Here is a 21,162-nt window from a genome sequence, read left to right as displayed (position 1 = left end):
GTGTGTGTATATATGTGTGTGTGTGTGTGTATATCTACATGTATATAGATGGGTCTTGCTATGTTGCCCAGGCTGGCTTCAAGCAATCCTCCTGCCTCAGCCTCCTAAACTACTGGGATTACAGGCATGAATCACTACATCTGTCCCATTTCTAAGTCTAATTAGCTTTATATAGGGTAAAAACCTAGCAGCATGCTAGGTGTTCTTGAGAACTGGGGTCAAGAGAAGTGAAGTACCTTGAAGGCATTATTTTCCTTAATGTTCTTCATGATCCCCAAGTCTTTAAGCTTCTGTCCTATCAGGGTCAGCATCATGCTGTAGATGTTCTCCAAGCTTGTCCCAGGGAAGCAGAGGGCCAAACAATCTCTTTGGATCTCTAGAACGGCTTCATAGAGTTCTGCCTGAGGTCCGGTGAACCTGGGGACGGGAAAACCAAAGAACCTGAACTTAGATAATATGATATTCTAAGAAGTTTGCTACTAAGTTTGATTAGAAAAACCCCAAGATGCTGCTGTTGCTGGGGCACTGTTGATGTTTAATAAGTACCAATCTATCAATACAGCCAGGAGCTCAATCATGTCCTAGGTGCTCAGTAGGAAGGGCAACAATCCTTCAAGCTGGAGCAGCAACACAGTCTCTTCTTCAAATGGTCAGGAGAGACATGAAGTAGGGCCAAAAGAAGCACTGAGCCATGAGTGCAGTCAGTGGGCAGATGAGGCTCAGCCATGATCCTGTTTAATCCCTTACAGCATAGACTACCATTAAAAAAAAAGGCAAGAAAGCCTAGGGACCCACTTCTGACAGGTGAAGCAGATACCATGGGATAAACTAGTCAACATCTGGGCTACTAGTAATGTACTAGCACTTAAGTGTCTTTAGAATAACAGTTTCTTTAGCAATTACGAGATAAGAAAGTGACCTGGGATGATACATGATATGTATTCTCACATACTGTTGATAGGAGTGTAAATTAATACAGCCAATTACATCAAAGGCCTTAAAGATGCTCATATAACTAGAGCTTATAATTCTACTCTAATATATCCAAAGAAAATATTTGAAATTCAAAAAAGCTGAATGTACTAAAATGTTCACTGTAATTTTATAATTGTAAATTATTAGACAAACTCTAAATGTCCCCTAATAGAAGAACGGTTAACTATAATAGCATAACGAACCCACAGCATAATGTACCCATACCCCAGCCCACCACAGTATTACTAAATAATCATTTTTGTAATAGTTTTTTTTTTTTTTATTTTAGAGACAAGGTCTCACTATGTTGCCCAGGTTGGTCTGGAACTCCTCGGCTCAAACGATCCTCCTGCCTTGGCCTCCCAAAGTGTCTTTATATACACTAAAATGCATACATTTGAACGGTACAATTTTGACAAATTCATGTACCAAACCTATTGAAGCTGGGGACAATGAACTCCTAAATTCTGCTGAGTCTTCGTTGCCAGCAGAAGCGGCCCTTCCACCCCCGTCTGAGAAGGTTAACCCTGTTTTGCCTGAAAACTTGTAGGTATGTCCCTTGAGGCAGTTGCCTTGGTTCTACTAGAACTGTAACTACACTCAAGTCCCAGCAGGCTCCAAGTTAGGCAGAAAGTGTGACCCATGAGGAGGTCCACTCCACTCCAAAAAGAACTGCATGAGGGGCTGGGCGCGGTGGCTCACGCCTGTAATCCCAACACTTTGGGAGGCCGAGGTGGGTGGATCACCTGAGGTCGGGAGTTCGAGACCAGCCTGACCAACATGGAGAAATCCCATCTCTACTAAAAATACAAAATCAGCTGGGCATGGTGGTGCATGTCTGTAATTCCAGCTACTCGGGAGGCTGAGGCAGGAGAATCGCTTGAAACTGGGAGGCGAAGGTTGCGGTGAGCCGAGATCGCGCCATTGCACTCCAGCCTGGGCAACAAGAGTGAAACTCCGTCTCAAAAAAACAAAACAAAAAAAGAACTGCATGAGGTTTCCAATTTCCAAAAGACAAAAATCTGGGAATATGGGTGGGAATGAATATTTATGGTGTGGGATAATGGCAGAAGGAACATAGTTGCATCAGGCAACTTTACTGATATGGGTCCACTAATCAGAGATTCTGGATTCAACGTTGCCACTGAAGGGGTCAGAAAAGTTCTAACAGTTTGGTTGCCTAGCTGGCTGAAACACAAACCAAAAGGTAACCCACAATACATAAACACAAATGCCAAAACTGCTTTGGTATACTGGAGAAGGAATTCTGCCTCAAGACTATAATATAAACCCTGCCTGAGTTTGGACTGAAGTCTGCCCTATAGATTTTGGACTCAAGCCTTATACAGACCATTTCCATCTCCCCTGAAAGCCTCCTCATGTTCATTTCTTTTTTTCTTTTTTTGAGATGGAGTTTCGCTCTTTCACCCAGGCTGGAGTGAAGTGGTGCGATCTCGGCTCACTGCAACCTCTGCCCCCACCGGGTTCAAGCGATTCTCCTGCCTCGGCCTCCCAAGTAGCTGGGATTATAGGCGCCCACCACCACGCCCAGCTAATTTTTGTATTTTGAGTAGAGATGGGTTTTTGCCATGTTGGCCAGGCTGGTCTTGAACTCCTGACCTCAGGTGATCCACCCACCTTGGCCTCCCAAAGTCCTAGGATTACAGGCATGAGTCACCACGCCTGGCCCACATGTCCATTTCTAATCAATATCCCTACTTTCCGAGGCAAATGCTGTTGTGATTATTTTGACCTTAGTTTGCCAAATCTAGAACATCATATAAATGGAATCATATAATATATACTCTTTTGTGTCTGGCTTCCTTCACTGAACATAATCTATGCTCAGTGAGGGTAGAAGGTTGTCTATGCAGTACATCCATGGTGGTGCTTCAATCAGTAACAAAAAACATTCGATCAGTAATTAAAATGTTCTTTTTTATTACTGAGTGGTATTCCATTGTATGAACAGACCACAATTTGCATATTCATTCTCCTGTTGATGGACATTTTGGTTGTTATACTATTGTGAATAAATGCTGTTATGAATGTCTTTGTGCAACCCTTTTTGTTGAGACATGTTTTCATTTCTCTTAAATACCTAGAATTTGGCTGGGCATAGTGGCTCATGCCTGTAATTCCAGTGTTTTGGCAGGCCAAGGCAAGAGAATCGTTTGAGCCCAGGAGTTGCAGACCAGCCTGGGCAACATAGCGAAACTGTGTCTCTACAAAAAAACAAAATATTAGCCAGGCATGGTGGCACGTGCCTATAATCCCAGCTACTTGGGAGGTTGAGATGTGAGGATCGCTCTCTGCCTCAGCCAACCAAGTAGCTGAGATTACAGGCACCTGCCACCACACCCAGCTAATTTTTGTTATTTTAGTATGGACGGGGTTTCACCATGTTGGTTAGACTGGTCTCGAACTCATGACCTCAAGTGATCCACTCGCCTTGGCCTCCCAAAGTGCTGGGATTACAGGTGTGAGCCACTGCACCTGGCCTTTTTACAATGTACTTCTATTCTTCCAGCTGGATAATTTCTATTTATCTTCAAGTTTGCAAACTTCTGCTGTCTCCAATCTACAGTTAAGTCTACCTGGTGAATTTCCTGTTTCAGTTAATGTACTTTTCAGCTTTAAAATTGTCATTTAAAAATTTAAAAAATTTTTAATTGTAAAACAAAACACAGATATAGAAAGCCAAACAAATCAATCAAACATAAACCTTAAGACATTATTCAGTGGCTGTATTAAAAATACAAAAATTAGCCAGGTGGGGTGGCATCTGCCTGTAGTCCCAGCTACTTGGGAGGCTGAGGCAGGAGAATTGCTTGAACCTGGGAGCCGGAGGTTGCAGTGAGCCAAGATTGCGCCACTGCACTCCAGCCTGGGCGACAGAGCAAGACTGTGTCTCAAAAAAAAAAAAAAAAGAAAAAAAAATTATTATAAGGTGAATACCAGTCAGATAAAACAACAACAACAACAACAAAAAAAACCCACCAAAACTTGGCAGACTATCCCAGAATACCCTTCTATAGGTCCCAGAATAATGACAATCTTACCAACAAATATCCCTCGTCCTAACTTTTTTTTTTGAGATGGAGTCTCGTTCTGTTGCCCAGGCTGGAGTACAGTGGTGTGATCTCGGCTCACTGCGACCTCCACCTCCCGGGTTCAAGTGATTCTCCTGCCTCAGCCACCTGAGTAGCTGGGACTGCAGGCACCCACCACCATGCCCAGCTGATTTCTGTGTGTGTGTGTGTGTGTGTGTGTGTGTGTGTTTTTAGTAGAGAGGGGGTTTCACCATGTTGGCTAGGCTGGTCTCAAACTCCTGACCTCAGGTGATCCACCTGCATTGGCCTCCCAAAGTGCTGGGATTACAGGCGTGAGCCACTGCACCTGGCCTAACTTTTTTATTTTGGAGACAGGGCCTTGCTCTGTTACCTAGGCTAGAGCACAGTGATGTGATCATAGTTCACTGTAACCAAAAATTTCAGGGGTCAAGTGATTTTGCCACCTCAGCCTCCTAAGTAGCTGGGATTACACGTGTGTGCCACCATAGTTGGCCAATTTTTTGTATTTTTTGTAGATATAGAGGTCTTGCTGTGTTGCCCAGACTGGTTTTGAACTCCTGGCCTCAACTGATCCTCCTGCGTCAGCCTCCCAAAACACTGGGATTACCAGTGTGAGCCACCATGCTAGCCATATCAGTTTATAGTCAGTTAATTGTGATTTTTTTTATTTGTGTGTACTGTTATTTACAGATGATTTTTTTTTTTTTTTTTTAGACAGAGTCTCACTCTGCTGCCTAGGCTGGAGTAGTAGTGCAGTCACAGCTCACTGCAGCCTCGACTTCCTGGGCTCAGGTGATCCTCCCACTTTAGTCTCTCTAGTAGCTGGGACTACAGGCCTGTGACACCATATCCAGCTATTTTTTTCTTTCATGATTATATATGGAACGCTTCACAAATTTGCATGTCATCCTTGCACAGGGGCCATGCTAATTTCTGTATTGTTCCAATTTTAGTATATGTGCTGCTGAAGGAAGCACTTTTAATGTTTTTTTGTAGAGATTGGGTTTTGCCATGTTGCCCAGGCTGGTCTGGAACTCCTGGGCTCAAGTTATCTGCTCGCCTTGGCCTCCCAAAGTGCTGGGATTACAGGATGAACCACAATGCCTGACCGAATTTATCATTTTTATTGATATATAATTCACTTATCATAAAATTCCTTCACTTAAAAAAGTGTACAATTCAGTGGTTTTAAGTATATTCACAATGTTGTACAATAATCACCACTACTAATTCTAGAAAATTTTCATTACCATCTCCTCCCAAATCTTACATCTGTTAGCAGTCACTCCCTATTCCTTGTGTTTTTTAAAAATTTTAATTAAAATGTTTCCTTTTTTTACAGATGGGGTCTTGCTCTGTTGCCCAGGCTGGTGTGTACTGGCTATTCACAAGCTTGTTCCCATTACTGATCAGTACGAGAGTTGTGACCTGCTCTGTTTCTGACCTGGGCCAGTTCAGCCCTCCTTAGGTAATGTGCAAAAACCTCTAACTGGTTGCAGACACCTGATCAACATAGTGGGCTGCAGCTTAGAACTCTTGGACTCAAGTGATCCTCCTGCCTCAGCCTCCTGAGTAGCTGAGACTATAGGTGCATGCCACTATGCTTGGTCATTGTGGGGTTTTTTTCTTTTTCTTTTTTTTTGCGACAGGGTCTGGCTCTGTCACCCAGGCTGGACTGCAATGGTGCAATCTTGGCTCACTGCAACCTCTGTCTCCTGGGCTCAAGCAATTCTCCCACCTCAGCCTCTTGAGTAGCTGGGACTACAGGCATGTGCCACCACGCCTGGCTAATTTTTTTGTAAAGACCGGGTTTCACTATGCTGCCCATGTTGGTCTTGAACTCCTGAGCTCAAGTGATCCTCCTGTCTTGCCTCCCAATGTGCTGGGATTACATGAGGCACCTCGCCTGGCTGTCCTTTGTGTTTTTAAAGATATTTTTATCACCCAAATATTCACCCCAAGATAATTTTCTTTGTGTTCATTTGTAATATATTTGATATAACTAAAATCTCTTTTAGTTAGTAGGCTCCTCCTCCACCTCTTTTCATTTCCTTGAAATTTATTTGTTAAAGAATCCAGGCTGCTTGACATACAGAGTTTATCAGTCTAGATTTTGCTAATTGCGCAGTTACAGACTGAATGTTTGTGAATTAGGAGGTAATTATTTTGAGATAACAAATACTACCTAGTGTTTGGTTTTGTTAGCTAGTTGCTCTATGTTTATTTGACAATTTGGAAAGTTTGAAAAACTATCCTGCTGCTGCCATCTTCCCACAATCTCTGGTTCTTTTTCGTTTCTATTTCTCATTGAGATTCTCCATCTGTTTGCTCATTATGTCTACATCTTCCTTTAACTTATCTATAACAGCTACTTTAGAGTCCTTCTGCTAATTGGAACATTAGGATCATTTCTTTCTTTTTTTTTTTCCTTTGTTTGAGATGGAGTCTCACTCTGTCGCCCAAGCTGGAGTGCAGTGGTACAATCTCGGCTCACTGCAACCTCCCCCTTCCCGGTTCAAGCGATATTCCTGCCTCAGCCTCCCGAGTAGCTGGGATTACAGGTGCCCACCACCACACTCAGCTAATTTTTGTATTTTTAGTAGAGACAGGGTTTCATATTTTGGCCAGGCTGGTCTTGAACTCCTGACTTCAAGTAATCTGCCCACCTCGGCCCCCCAAAGTGCTAGAATTACAGGCATGAGCCACTGCACCTGGCCAGGATTATTTCATTATCAGATTTTCTTGATTACAGGTCACAATTACCAGTTTCTTCTCATGTCTAGAAATTTTGTTAACTTGGATAGCTTCAAACTACAAACTCTGTTCTCACTGGGAAGCAACTAAAATCTCTGCTCAGTTTATTCTGCTTCTAGCTGCTCGTATTTTGCTGAGCCTCATGAGGCCTCCTCAGAACACATAGTTCAGTGATCAGCCAAGGATTTTTAAATATTCTGTATGCAGATTTTGGGGCTCACAGTTTCCACAAGCCCTTCTCGTCAAGGATTTTCCTTCATCTTTCTGGCTATTCTGTCAGCACCTAAATCTATCATTTGATATCTTAAATCAATAAGGCTGTGGCTTTCTGCTGCCCAAGCTATGTGCATTGGGCAATGTCCTCAGGCAAAAAGCCCTTATCACCATTTTTATCCATTATAGTTTTTCTTTTTTTTTTTTTTTTTTTTGAGATAGAGTCTCACTCTGTCACCCAGGCTGGAGTGCAGAGTCCAATCTTAGCTCACTGCAACCTCCGTCCCCTGGGTTCAAGCGATTCTCCTGCCTTAGCCTCCCAAGTACCATTCCCAGGCTAATTTTTGTATTTTTAGTAGAGACAGGGTTTCACCATTTTGGTCAGGCTGGTCCTGAACTCCTGACCTCAGGTGCTCTGCCTGCCTTGGGCTCCCAAAGTCCTGGGATTACAGGTATGAGCCACCAGGCCTGGCCCATTATAGTTTTTTAAGAATGGACTTGTACTTGGCTAACACGGTGAAATCCCATCTCTACGAAAAATACAAAAAATTAGCCAGGCGTGGTGGTGGGTGCCTGTAGTCCCAGCTACTCGGGAGGCTGAAGCAGGAGAATGATGTGAACCTGGGAGGTGGAGCTAGCAGTGAGCCGAGATCACGCCACTGCACTCCAGCCTGGGTGCCAGAGCGAGACTCCGTCTCAAAAAAAAAAAAAAAAAGGAATGGACTTGTACAATTTCTGCCTATTTTTGAAAGCTCTCTGGTGCCTTTTGATTTTTTTCATGTCAGATGGGTAATGTGCTGACCTTGTAAGAAGGTTTGAGGGTAGCACATCTCATACCTGCACGTGAATACCCAATCATCACACTCATGAGCTACAAAGGGATCTCTGGTGCCTTTAAATAGTTATTTTTAATATTTTGTCCAGATTTTATAATTATTATCTATGGAGGATTAATCCAATCAAGCTTTCTACCATAACCTGAATATTACTTCTGTATTTTAAAAAATCAACTTTATTTTTTAAAAAATGTCTGTGAGTCAGGAATGGTGGCAATGTGCCTATAGTCCCAGCTACTTAGGAGGTCTGAGAAGAGAGGATCACTTCAGGACAGGAGTTCGAGGCTGCAGTGAGCTATGATTTGGCCTGTGAATAGCCACTGCACCCCAGCCTGGATGACACAGCGAGACCCTGTCTCTTACCAAAAAAAAAAAAAAAAATCTTTGTGTGTTAGTTACCTAGGTGTTTCTATGTGCCTCATCCTGTGATATGATGAACAAAACAGTCTTAGAAAATAATAAGGAGCTTTGCAACCTAACTTGACCAGGAATGGACCTATAATATTTCTTTAGTCATTCATTCCAAATATAGCCATATTCCAACTCATACTCCTAAGAAGCAGTGGGATACGTTACTCTGTAGAAGCCCTACCTGCCATTGACTGGCCACGTACGTGTGATGTCACTCACATAGCAGGAAGACTCACAACCTCCATCCAGAAGCACCATTTCCCCATCCTGGAACAAAGTAAGACAGGTTAAAGTGGGTAAGCTCATGATTATAAGTTGTTTCTAGTAATCCAAAGTATGCCTTTTTTTTTTTTTTTTCTGAGACGGAGTTTCACTCTTGTTGCCCAGGTTGGAGTGCAATGGTGTGATCTCAGCTCACCACAACCTCCGCTTCCCGCGTTCAAGCGATTCTCCTGCCTCAGCCTCCGAGTAGCTAGGATTACAGGCGATTGCCACCACACCTGGCTAATTTTGTATTTTTAGTAGGCACGGGGTTTCTCCATGTTGGTCAGGATGTCTCAAACTCCCAACCTCAGGTGATCTGCCTGCCTCGGCCTCCCAAAGTGCGGGGATTACAGGCGTGAGCCACTGCACTTGGTCCTTTTTATTTTTTTAAAGCTCTAATTTAAAGGACACTAATTGCTGGTTTCTTCTATTTATCTACACAGCATCTAAACTTTTCAGATGTTTGAAACAGGGGGCATGTGAAAACAAAACAAAACTTTTCAGATGAATTCACCCTGCCACAAGAAAGTTGGCAATGCGTGGTGTTTCAGTGTATAGGCTTTGGAACCAGACTCCTTGGGACTGAATTACTAGGTATAAACATTAGCACATCATAAATATCACTATTATCATTTTTTTTAAGAAAAAAAAAAACCCATATGCCTTTGCTTTATGAAACAAGAGAAAAAAACAATCCTATATACGTTGGTATGCCAGTGGTATGCCGGGCCTTATTCAAACACAGCCACCCTTAAACATTTAACCTTGGAATATCACTTCCCTCTTTTTTTTTTTTTTTTTTTTTGAGACAGAGTCTTGCTCTGTTGCCCAGGCTGGAGTGCAGTGGTGTGATCTCAGCTCACTGCAACCTCCACCTCCTAGGTTCAAGTGATTCTCCTGCCTCAGCCTCCCAAGTAGCTGGGATTACAGGTGCCCGCCACCACACCTGGCTAACTATGTTGGCCAGGATGGTCTCGATCTCTTGATCTCATAATCCGCCTGCCTCGGCCTCCCAAAGTGCTGGAATTATAGGCATGAGCCACCGCGCCAGGCCCCACTTCCCCTTTTGCTCTCCATCATAATACATGTGGGGAAAGAAGAAAACTTTAAGTATATCTCTAACTTTCTAATTGTCATGTTATGCTGAAATTATCTCTCTATGCCCCTGAAGACAGAGTATGTTATTCATATCTAAGTAAGTACAAAATTTGACAAACAGTAGAATAATGGGTAAATGATAACATACAGTAATGGCAACTTAAAATGATGGATGTGATTTTTCATTTTTGGCAAAAGACGGAATAAATTTCTGTTAGTAAACAACTAAATCCTGGATAAAATGTATTTTATGACATGTTGACTTTTTTTTTGAGATGGAGTCTTGCTCTATTGCCCAGAGCTGGAGTGCAGTGGCGCAACTTTGGCTCACTGCAATCTCTGCCTCCTGGGTTCCAGCGATTCTCCCGCCTCAGCCTCCTGAGTAGCTGGGACTACAGGCGCACGCTACAACGCCCAGCTAATTTTTGTATTTTTAGTAGAGATGGGGTTTCACCATGTTGGCCAGGATGGTCTTGAACTCCCTGGCTTCAAGTGATCCACCTGCCTCAGCCTCCCAAAGTGCTGGGATTACAGGCATGAGCCACTGGGGTGCCTGGCCCTGTATGTTTACTTTTTAAAGAAACCATCTAATGAGATTTATTACAGTAAGGAGAAAAGGCAAAAATATATCAAGAATATAAAAGGGTACATAACTATAAATACAAAGTAGCTTAAAATGTAAGACAATACTGTGAGTAATTTAGACAAAATGGACAAAATGGTAGAAACATATAACTTAAGAAACTGTCTTAGGAAGAGTAGAAGTATAAATTGACATAATCTCTTTGGAAATCTTTGGTACTATCACAGTTGCAGATATGTATATCCTATGACCCAGCAATTCCATTATTAGGTGTCCCTTAGACAAACTTGGCAACTTGTATACCAGGAAAAATGCACAAGAATGATCAAAGTGAGAATCTGGAAAAATCATAAATGTCTACCTATGAATATTTATCACACTAAGAAATTAAAACTGAGAAAATTTTATAATATTTATTAAATTCATTTAAAAATAAACCCATTACATGTTAACATAAATAACATTTTTATGAAAAAAACTATTTTTCTAAATATAAATAGAAAATTGGCACTGTTTGCATTTTCTAAATTCTTTTGTCTAGTGTCACAGAAGACAGCTGGAATCTCACACTGCCTGTGCATTCAGTCTTTTGTGTTATCATCATAAAACTTCTGGGATACTCCAGTGTACACTAGTAAGAGAATGTCTGTGTTCTTATGACAATATATTTAACTTCATGAACCACACTAACTGCTGCTCTATACTATAGGAATTACAATAGGACGGGCATGGTGGCTCACGCCTGTAATTCCAGTGCTTTGGGAGGCCAAGGCGGGCAGATCACTTGAGGCCAGGAGTTTGAGACCAGCCTGGCCAACATGGTGAAACCTCGTTTCTACTAAAAATACAAAAATAGCCAGGCATGGTGGGCGCCTGTAATCCCACCTACTCAGGAGGCTGAGGAAGGAGAATCGCTTGAACCTGGGAGGTAGAGGGAGGTTGCAGTGAGCCGAGACTGTACTACTGCACTCCAGTTTGGGTGACAAGAGTGAAACTCCATCTGAAAAAAAAAAAAAAATGCAAGAAGAAAATGCCTCAATATAGGAGAGATACTGAATGAGGAGTTTAAAAGTGCACGAAGGAAAATATCAGGCCCAAAGAGTTCTACACGTGTTTACCAAATTTTCAAGAAACATTAATTCAAGTCATTCCATAATACTAAGAATGAGACTATTAATTTTTCTGAGCTTAGTTTGACCTTGATATGAAAACCAGAAAAAGACAGCATAAGAAAGAAATTATATAGGCCAAACTCACTCGTGAACACAGATCTGAATATCCTAAACTAAGTATTATTAAGTTGAAATGAATAGTGCTAAAGATAAGAAATGATGCTCAATTTCATTGGTAATTAAGGTAATAAAAATTAAGAGCACAAAGAGATGCTATGTTGTACCAAGTAGAATGCAGAAATTAAGAGGTCTGATAATACCAGGGGATGGAGAGGATGTGGCTGACAGAATTGCACACTGCTAGTGAAGTATAAACAGATACAAATAGTCAGGAAAGGTTTATATTATCATATATATTTTATTTGTTATTTATTTTTTGAGACGGAGTCTCGCTCTGTCACCAGGCTGGAGTACAGTGGCGCGATCTTGGCTCATTGCAACCTCCGACTCCCTGGTTCAAGTGATTTTCCTGCCTCAGCCTCCTGAGTAGCTGGGATTACAGGCACACGCCACCACACCCAGCTAATTTTTTTTTGGTATTTTTAGTAGAGACAGGGTTTCACCATGTTGACCAGGATGGTCTCGAACTCCTGACCTCATGATTCACCCACCTCGGCCTCCCAAAGTGCTGGGATTACAGGTGTGAGCCACTGTGCCCGGCCTATATTTTATTTTTTTTAAAGACAGGGTCTTGCTCTGTTGCCCAGGCTGCAGTGCAGTGGTGTGATCACAGCTCACTGCAACCTTGAACTCCCCAGGCTCAGATGATCCTTCCCACCTTAGCCTCCCAAGTAATGGACTAGAGGCATGTGCCATCACGCCTGGTTCATTTTTGTATTTTTTTGTAGAGATAGGGTTTTGCTATGTTGCCCAGGCCAGTCTTGAACTCCTGCATTCAAGGGATCTGCCCGCCTTGACCTCCCCAAGTGCTGGGATTACAGATTTGAGCCACCTCACCCAGCCTATGATATTTAGGAGTTAAAAAAAATCCCTCCAAACTACATATAGAGCATACAATTTGTATAGAGTTTATAAACAAGCAGTAGCTAATTAATACTGTTTGGGGAGTCACATATATGTAATACAACTATTTCTTAAAAGTCAAGGGAAAGACAAAATTCAGGTTACCAGTTACCTTTGGGAGGGAGGAAGTGGGATGGGACAGCATAAGGGTAGGTGTGTTGTATTGCTACTGTTCTAGCTCTAAAATCGACTGCTTGGTTCACGGGTATTCATTTTTATTTTTGTTTTTTTTTAAATTATGCTGTATAATTTACATGTTTGCTATATTTTTTTCTTTTGGATTTACTGAATACTAAATCAGTAAAGAAATGGACTTAATAAAGGAATACACAATTCCTTCCTTGTATAGTCACATGGGAAGAAAATCATAGAAGATATGTTCCCTCACAGCTAATAGCAATTTCTTAAAATCTTTCTGCCCAGGAAATCTGCTTGGCTCACTGTTGTTGCCGCAAGTCCTCAGAGAAGGAGAGTTATAATGAAATGAGCAGAGGCTTTAGAGTAGAATACTTGGCTCTGCACTAATATGTTGTTTTAGGTTTTTAAATATTTTAATATTTATTTATTTATTTATTTATTTATTTAGAGACAGAGTCTTGCTCCGTAGCCCAGGCTGGAGCACTGGAGTGCAGTTGTGTGATCTCGGCTCACTACAACTTATGCCTCCCGGGCTCAAGCAATTCTCCTGCCTCAGCCTCCAGAGTAGCTGGGATTACAAGCACGTGCCACCACGCCTGGCTAATTTTTGTATTTTTAGTAGAGACATGGTTTCACCATGTTGGCCAGGCTGGTCTCGAACCCCTGGCCTCAAGCGATTTACCCGCCTTGGCCTCTCAAAGTGCTAGGATTACAGGCCTGAGCTACCACGCCTGGCCTATGTTGTTTTATTTTTTGAAGTTCGTTTTCCTCATCTATTAAAGAGGCATGTTAATAATTCCTCCTAACAGAGTTAATTTAAGGACAAAATGAGATAATGTCTGTAAAACCATTTTATAAGCAATAAAATACTTTTAAAATGTCAGCTAATTTGTGAAAGCTGAAGGTGAGAGGACATGAGATTAGCAGGTTTTCTACTAGGCTATCTGGACCTAGTGGGAGTAGCACTGAGGGCATCTCACGTACCTTGATGAGTTGATTATTTTTCACATAGTGCAAAGTGTTTGACCGATTACCACCAGCCACCACAGGTGGATAGGCTAAAATGTCTGCGCCACGAGCCCGGCATTCAAATTCAAACTGTGAAAAACAACAGCAAGGTATGACTCAAAGGGTTTCTGTAGGGCTGCCCCAGCCCAGGCTCTCTTCAACAGCCCATACCTCCATACCAGTACTTATCTTAAGTCATTACTGGGAAGCTATTCATCATATCTAACCAAACCTTTTATGCTGTAATTTCAGTCCATTTCTTTTATTCTCACCCCATGTACTATAATCTATGTAAGTATACTTTTTTATTCCCACAAATCCTGTTATTTCAACCCTATTATTAAATCTGTTCTTTTTTCTTTAGTGTTCTCTAAATTTCTTATAATTTTCAAATTAAGTCTAGAAGATAGAAAACTATGATGAAGGCTGAGCCTTGAAATACTATCATGTAAGGGTTACTATTTGTTTATTCTTATTTAGCTAAACACTGAAATGTGACTTACATTTTTAACAACAGCTCTAAATTACTAATTCCAATCTTTCAAATAGCTACAAATCTAAATGCTCTGGAAAAGTGAAAAAGGATGCTAGGACAATTGCAGTCCTACTAATTTCACTACGTTCCAGGATACAGGATGGAGCTGGAGGTTGGTGAGTATCTGCTACTATCTACAGCACTTTCTCAACCTCTATTTTTTGAGACATGGTATTGCTGTCACCCAGGCTGGAGTGCAGTGGGGCAATCATAGTTCACTATAGCCTGAACCTTCCAGGCTCAAGCCATCCACCCACCTCAGCCTCCAGAGTAACTGGACTACAGGTGTGCTACCATGCCCAACGAATTTTTTTTTATTTTTATAGTGATGAGGTCTCAGTATGTTGCCCAGGCTGGTCTCAAACTCCTGGGCTCACGTGATCCTCCCATCTCAGCCTTCCAAAGTAATGGAATTACAGGCATGTGCCAGCACGCCTGGCCTCAGCCTCTTTTTTTTTTTGAAACAGTCTTGCTCTGTTGCCCAGGCTAAAGTGCAGTGCAGTGGCATGATCTTGGCTCACTGCAACCTGTGCCTCCCAGGTTTAAGTGATTCTCGTGTCTCAGCCACTTGAATAGCTGGGATTACAGGCATACGTTACCACACTCAGCTAATTTTTGTATTTTTAGTAGAGATGGGGTTTTGCCACGTTGGCCAGGCTGGTCTCAAACTCCTAGCCTGAAGTGATCTGCCCGCCTTGGCCTCCCACACTGCTGGGATTACAGGCATGAGCTCCATGCCCAGCCCTCAGCCTCTTCTTTACATTGACCTAAACAGTATTACTTTTGTCACCTCACAGTGCTAAATCTTCCCTTCATCATCATCTGTGCTACTTTGCAATTTTCTTCCTTTAATTGTAACGTAGTATATTTTAGACTTATAAATGACCAGTGATATTTCAGAACCAAATCCTCTCCAATGACATGCTGGTCATCACTATCACAAAAGCAGACTGCACTGCCATTTCTGCAAATCAAATTATTATATTCATCTCCAACAAGATGGTGAAGCTAACCATCTGAATCTCACCTTAGCATAAAGAAAGGCTTCTTCCACAGGGGCTTTACTGGCGAACATGGTTTCTATGAAAGCCTGCAAAGAGAAAGGAGGATGAAAAGAACACGATCTCATTCTATGTTGCTTACTCAAACATTCAAAATACTGGAGCTCAAATGAAAAGCACCTTTCCCCACAATTTCGTCAACCTGAAGTTGTGACCTACTGGGGGTAATAATACAGTTTTTTTGTTTTTTTTTTTGAGACGGAGTCTCGCTCTGTTGCCCAGGCTGGAGTGCAGTGGCGCGATCTCGGCTCACTGCAAGCTCTGCCTCCTGGGTTCACGCCATTCTCCTGCCTCAGCCTCTCGAGTAGCTGGGACTACAGGCGCCCGCCACCACGCCCGGCTAATTTTTTGTATTTTTAGTAGAGTCGGGGTTTCACTGTGTTAGCCAGGATGGTCTCGATCTCCTGACCTCGTGATCCGCCTACCTTGGCCTCCCAAAGTGATGGGAATACAGGCGTGAGCCACCGTGCTGGGCCAATAATACGGATTTCTGAAAGGAAAACATTTTGCTTTGATTTGAATGTGTCCCCTCCAAAATTCACGTTGCAACTTAATCCCCATTGGGGTGATAGTAAGAAGGGAGGCCTTTTGGGTAGTGATTAAATCACGAGGGCTCTGCCCTCATAGATGGGATAAGTGACCATAAAGGGGCTTGGTGGAGTGAGTTTGGCCCCTCTTGATTTTCTGTCCCTTCTGCCATATGAGGATACCTAGAGGGTGCCACCTATCAGGAATTTCCCTTCACCAGACACTGAATCTGCTGGCACCTTGACCTTGGACTTCCCAGCCTCCAGAACTATGAGGAAATACATTTCTGTTGCTTATAAATTATCCAATCTCAGGTACTTTGTAATAGCAGGACAAACATACTAAGATATACATTTGTTATTTATGTAACAAAATACCTCAATAGCCCCATGTATGAAATTATGGATTGAATGGCCTAGTCTATAGCAACGTTTCCCAGCCTCAGTACTACTGACATTTGGGGCCAGATAATTCCTCGTGGGAGAGCTGTCCTGTTCAACGTAGGATGCCAGAAGCATTCCCAATAGTAACAACAGGACACTACCAAAATGCTCCCTAGGGGACAACACTGCTCTCCCACTAAGAATCACTGACCTACAGTATAAGTAATTTTATTAATTCTCTGTGATAACCACACTATATGTGTGTGCATTTTTTTTTTTTGAGACAGAGTCTCACTCCATCCCACAAGCTGGAGTGCAGTGGAGTGATCAGAACTCACTGCAGCCTCAAACTCCTGGGCTCAAGTGATCCTCCCGCCTTAGCCTCCTAAGTAGCTGGGACTACAGATGCATGCCACCATGCCCAGCTAATTTTTAAATTTTTCACAATTTTTAATGTTTTCAGCCTCCCAGGGTGGCTCACACCTGTAACCCAGCACTTCAGGACACTGAGATGAGAGGATCGCTTGAGCTCAGGAGCTCGAGACCAGCCTGGGCAACATAGTGAGACACTATCTCTCTAAAAACAAACAAACAAACAAACAAACAAACAGGCTGGGTGCGTTGGCTCAAGCCTGTAATCTCAGCACTTTGGGAGGCTGAGGCGGACAGATCATGAGGTCAAGAGTTTGAGTCCAGTCTGTCCAACAGAGGGAAACCCCATCTCTACTAAAAATACAAAAAATCAGCTGGGTATGGTGGTGTGCACCTGTAATCCCAGCTACTCAGGAGGCTGGGACAGGAGAATCACGTGAACTGGGAGGCAGAGGTTGCAGTGAGCCGAGATCGTGCCACTGCACTACAGCCCGGGCCACAGTGCGAGACTCTGTCTTAAAAAAAAGAAAACATGAAAAGATTTCATAGTATGAGGTTGAACGGCATTGCCAAAATGCCCAAAAGAGTAAAAGCAAGTGGTGCAATGGTGGGAATATTTACATGGCTTGCTCCCTTTCTTCATTCAAATCTTTCCTCAAATGTTTCCTCCTCATAGAGGCCCTTCCCGACTATCCCATCTAAATTAGCACCTTCCATCACATTTCATCCCCCTTCACTGCTTCACTTTTCTTCATAGCATTTAATTCCAGATGACTTCATGTCTTGTTTGCTTACTGTCTCTCCTCCACCAGAATGTAACTGTGAAGAGTGAGCATGGATAGTCTATTGTGCTCACTAATGTATCCTCAGAACCCAGAGCAGTGCCTGGCACACAGTTGGTGTTCAGTAAATATCTGCTGGATAATGAACAATTAAAATCAATTAAAGGGGCCGGGTGTGGTGGCTCATGCCTGTGATCCCAGCACTTCAGGCGGTCGAGGCGGTGGTTCACGAGGTGGAGAGATCAAGATCATCCTGGCTAACACAGTGAAACACGGTCTCTACTAAAAATACAAAAAAATTAGCTGGGCGTGGTGGTACGCGCCTGTGGTCCTAGTTACTCGGGAGGCTGAGGCAGGAGAATCGCTTGAACCTGGGAGACAGTGGTTGCGGTGAGCCGAGAGTATGCCACTGCACTCCAGCCTGGGTGACAAGAGTGAGACTCTATCTGAAAAAAAAATTAAAAAAAAAAAAAAAATTAAACGGCTGAGTGTGGTGGCTCATGCCTGTAATCCCACTTTGGGAGGCTGAGGCAGGTAGATCACTTGTGGCCAGGAGTTCGAGACCAGCCTGGCCAACATGGTGAAATCCTGCTGTCTCCACTAAAAATACAAAAAATTAGCTGGGCATAGTGGTGGGCACCTGTAATCCCAGCTGCTCAGGAGGCTGAAGTAGAAGAATCACTTGTACCCGGAAGGTGGAGGTGGCAGTGAGCTGAGATCGTGCCACTGCACTCCAGCCTGGGTACCACGGCAAGACTCCATCTCAAAAAAAAAAAAAAAAAAAAAAAATCAATTAAAGGACACTTGCACACACAATCACAAATGTTGACAAATAACTTATTCAGCACTATATTTTTAGCATGAAACCTAAAACATATGGCAGTCCTAGTGGCTTCATTCACTCAAAAGAAGGATTTGTCTTTTTATTAATTTTGCTTTGAACCCTTATTGCCTGGCATAGATAATTGTTGATGTCATGGCTTAAAAAAAATTTTTTTTTAAGAGATGGGGTCTTGCTATGTTGCCCACACTGGAGGGCAGTGGCTATTCACAGGCACAATCATGGTGCACTACTGCCTTGAACTCCTGGGCTCAAGCGATCCTCCTGCTTCAGCCTCCTGAGTAACTGGGACTGTAGGTGCACACCATTGTGCCAGGACAGTCATGACTCTTTCAAACTGTTATGCAGACTCAACAGGATAGAAAAGTTCCTCCTCCTTCCTAGGTGATCAAATGCCTAATCTTGCTTTACTTCTTTTTGTAAGGAATGTGCCTCCTATGAGTCAATTTCTTTACAGAGCATTCCAGGTACACATGACATGCAGTTCAAATGCTACCTATCCTTACTATATGCTTGATGTCCTTCCAGTAAAGATCAAGAGTTAGACTTTATGATTGGCACTTCTTAGGACTGTCTTGTCACAACATAGCCCATACTCCCAATAAAGACTTAACACTCTTACTTCACTAAGTGCTACCTGAATGTTTGTATTTTGACTGTTAAAAAATGTAAAATGGGCTTTCTTTGCATTTCACCCTGCATCTCATAATCAGAACACATCACAAATGAACACTGTAAAGCTAATGGAGAAGGGAGAGTAGAGAGAAAAAGCATTTCACAAACCATTTCATGAAAGTTGTGTGTGTGTGTGTGTGTGTGTGTGTGTGTGTGTGTGTGTGTGTCAGAGAGATGGCGGGAGGGATCCCTTAACATTGTCCCATGGATCTTTTCTTAGCTTCCTTATTTTAAAAATCAATGATTTGAGACTGGGCACAGTGGCTCACACCTGTAATCCCCAGCACTTTGGGAAGCTGAGGCAGGTAGATAACGAGGTGAGGAGTTCAAGACCTGCTTGGCCAAAATGGTGAAACCCTGTCTCTACTAAAAATACAAAAATTAGCTGGGCGTGGTGGCGGGCACCTGTAATTCCAGCTACTTGGGAGGCTGAGGCAGAGAATTGCTTGAACCCGGGAGGCGGAGGTTGCAGTGAGCCTAGATCGCACCACTGCACTCCAGCCTGGGCGACAGAGTAAGACTCCATCTTAAAAAAAAAAAAAAAATCAATGACTTGAAGGAAGACACAGATGTACGTCCATCACACTTGTTTAAGTATTAAGTAGTCTTTGCTGGTCTGGCTGGGGCTAGCAGTGAACACTGTACTTGAAGGATATTAACAAACTAGACAGCACACAGAAGAGGGTTACCAAAATGAGGGGAAATATAACATATGAGGAATGGTTAAGGAAAACAGAACGTTTAACTTTGGAAGACTAAAGGTAGAATATAGAGAAGCAGGCCTGAAATGTTTGTGTGCTATTATGCTGTGAGGTTTAATTCCAGCAGGTCTGAAATTAGCCTGAGCTGTTCTGCTAAAGTTCCTGTATGACACTGATTTGGGCCACGGCCTGAAGCATACTGATAAACAGTGTTGCAGGGAGTTTCAGAGCAGTTTGTATCAGCTTGTCAGTACTGATAACAGATCAACGCTTTGTACTGGGTCTCCATGAGCTCCTCAGAGGGCTTTACCATTATGTAGCAGGGATATGCCTATGTGACCAAAATCAAAAATCCTAAGTGAGATTCCATTTTAGGCTCTTGGGTTCTGAGGTGTTCTGGGCATTCATCACTGGTTCCTGGTCTGTGAGAGAACCACCAAGCCCTTACATAGGGAGAAAAACAGGAGTCTGCACCTGGCTTCTCCAGACTCCTTGCTGTGAGACAGCCACAGGCTGTGATACATATCTTTAACTTTAATGCAGTTGCTATCTGAAACCTTTTTCCTGTAATGACTGTGTATTTGCAAGCACTATCTCTAGGTCTTCTTTAACAATTGAACTCTATTTAACTGCCACTTAGAAGTAGGAATGTTGGCCAGGCCTGGTGGCTCACGCCTGTAATCCCAACACTTTGGGAGGCCGAGGCAGGCGGATCATGAGGTCAGGAGTTTGAAACCAGCCTGACCAACATGGTGAAACCCCATCTCTGCTAAAAATACAAAAATTGGCCGGGTGCGGTGGCTCATGCCTGTAATCCCAGCACTTTGGGAGGCCGAGGTGGGTGGATCACGAGGTCAGGAGATCGAGACCATCCTGGCTAACATGGTGAAACCCCATCTCTACTAAAAATACAAAAAAATTAGCCGGGCGTGTGGCAGGCGCCTGTAGTCCCAGCTACTTGGGAGGCTGAGGCAGGAGAATGGCGTGAACCCAGGAGGTGGAGCTTGCAGTAAGCCAAGATCGCACCACTGCACTCCAGCCTGGGCGACAGAGCGAGACTCCACCTCAAAAAAAAAAAAAAAAAAAAAAAAAAAATTAGCCAGGCATGGTGGCAGGCGCCTGTAATACCAGCTACTTGAGAGGCTGAGGCAGGAGGCAGGAGAATCGCTTGAACCTGGGAGGCGGAGGTTGCAATGAGCCGAGATCATGCCACCACACTCCAGCCTGGGCGACAGAGCGAGACTCCGTCTCAAAAAAAAAAAAAAAAAAAAAAAAAGAAGTAAGGAAAAGTAAGGAATATTTAGAAGACACCTAATTCATTCTTGATTTTTTACTGAGATAAAATTCACATCATATAAATTAACCAACAAAATGAACAACCCAGTGACATTTAGTACATTCACAATGTTTTGCAACCACCACCTCTTTCTAGTTCCCAAATATTTTCATCACCAGAAAAGAAAATCCCTTACCCATTAAGCAGTTAATTCCCATTCTCCTCTCACCCTATTCCCTGATATCCTCTAATCTGCTTTTTGTCTCTACGGGTTTACCTATTCCGGATATTTCATATAAATGGAGTCATATAGCCGGGCGCAGTGGCTCACGCCTGTAGTCCCAGCACTTTGGTGGGTGGATTGCTTGAGTCCAGCAGTTCGAAACCAGCCTTGGCAACATGGTGAAACCCAGTCTTTACAAAAAATACAAAAATTAGCCAGGCGTGGTAGCGCAAGTA

General features: G+C 42.9%; 1 protein-coding gene and 2 non-coding genes across 13 annotated transcripts in view; all 3 read right to left on the bottom strand.

Moving 5' to 3' along the window:
* XPNPEP3 (X-prolyl aminopeptidase 3) overlaps window positions 1–21,162 on the bottom strand; it is a 75,559-nt gene that overhangs the window by 10,554 nt on the left and 43,843 nt on the right. For all 11 annotated transcript variants that reach the window (XR_008541610.2, XM_054675359.2, XM_009438449.4 and 8 more), the window contains 4 exon segments: window positions 15,112–15,174; window positions 13,526–13,639; window positions 8,445–8,530; window positions 237–417 (listed from right to left, as the gene is read on the bottom strand). Coding sequence is in view for 10 of the 11 variants with exons in the window: in XM_054675359.2 (XP_054531334.1) it covers window positions 237–417; window positions 8,445–8,530; window positions 13,526–13,639; window positions 15,112–15,174 (444 nt within the window). In the remaining variant the exon portion in view is untranslated.
* LOC112206791 (U6 spliceosomal RNA) lies at window positions 4,923–5,026 on the bottom strand. The gene has a single exon (XR_002941262.1). It is a non-coding gene; the product is annotated as a U6 spliceosomal RNA (small nuclear RNA).
* Window positions 7,796–7,899, bottom strand: LOC112206822 (small nucleolar RNA U13). The gene has a single exon (XR_002941291.1). It is a non-coding gene; the product is annotated as a small nucleolar RNA U13 (small nucleolar RNA).

Source organism: Pan troglodytes, chromosome 23 (genome assembly GCF_028858775.2).
Source record: "Pan troglodytes isolate AG18354 chromosome 23, NHGRI_mPanTro3-v2.0_pri, whole genome shotgun sequence".
NCBI lineage: Eukaryota > Metazoa > Chordata > Mammalia > Primates > Hominidae > Pan > Pan troglodytes.
The sequence above is the reverse complement of the archived record's forward strand: the minus strand, read 5'-3'. Positions and strand labels throughout refer to the sequence as shown.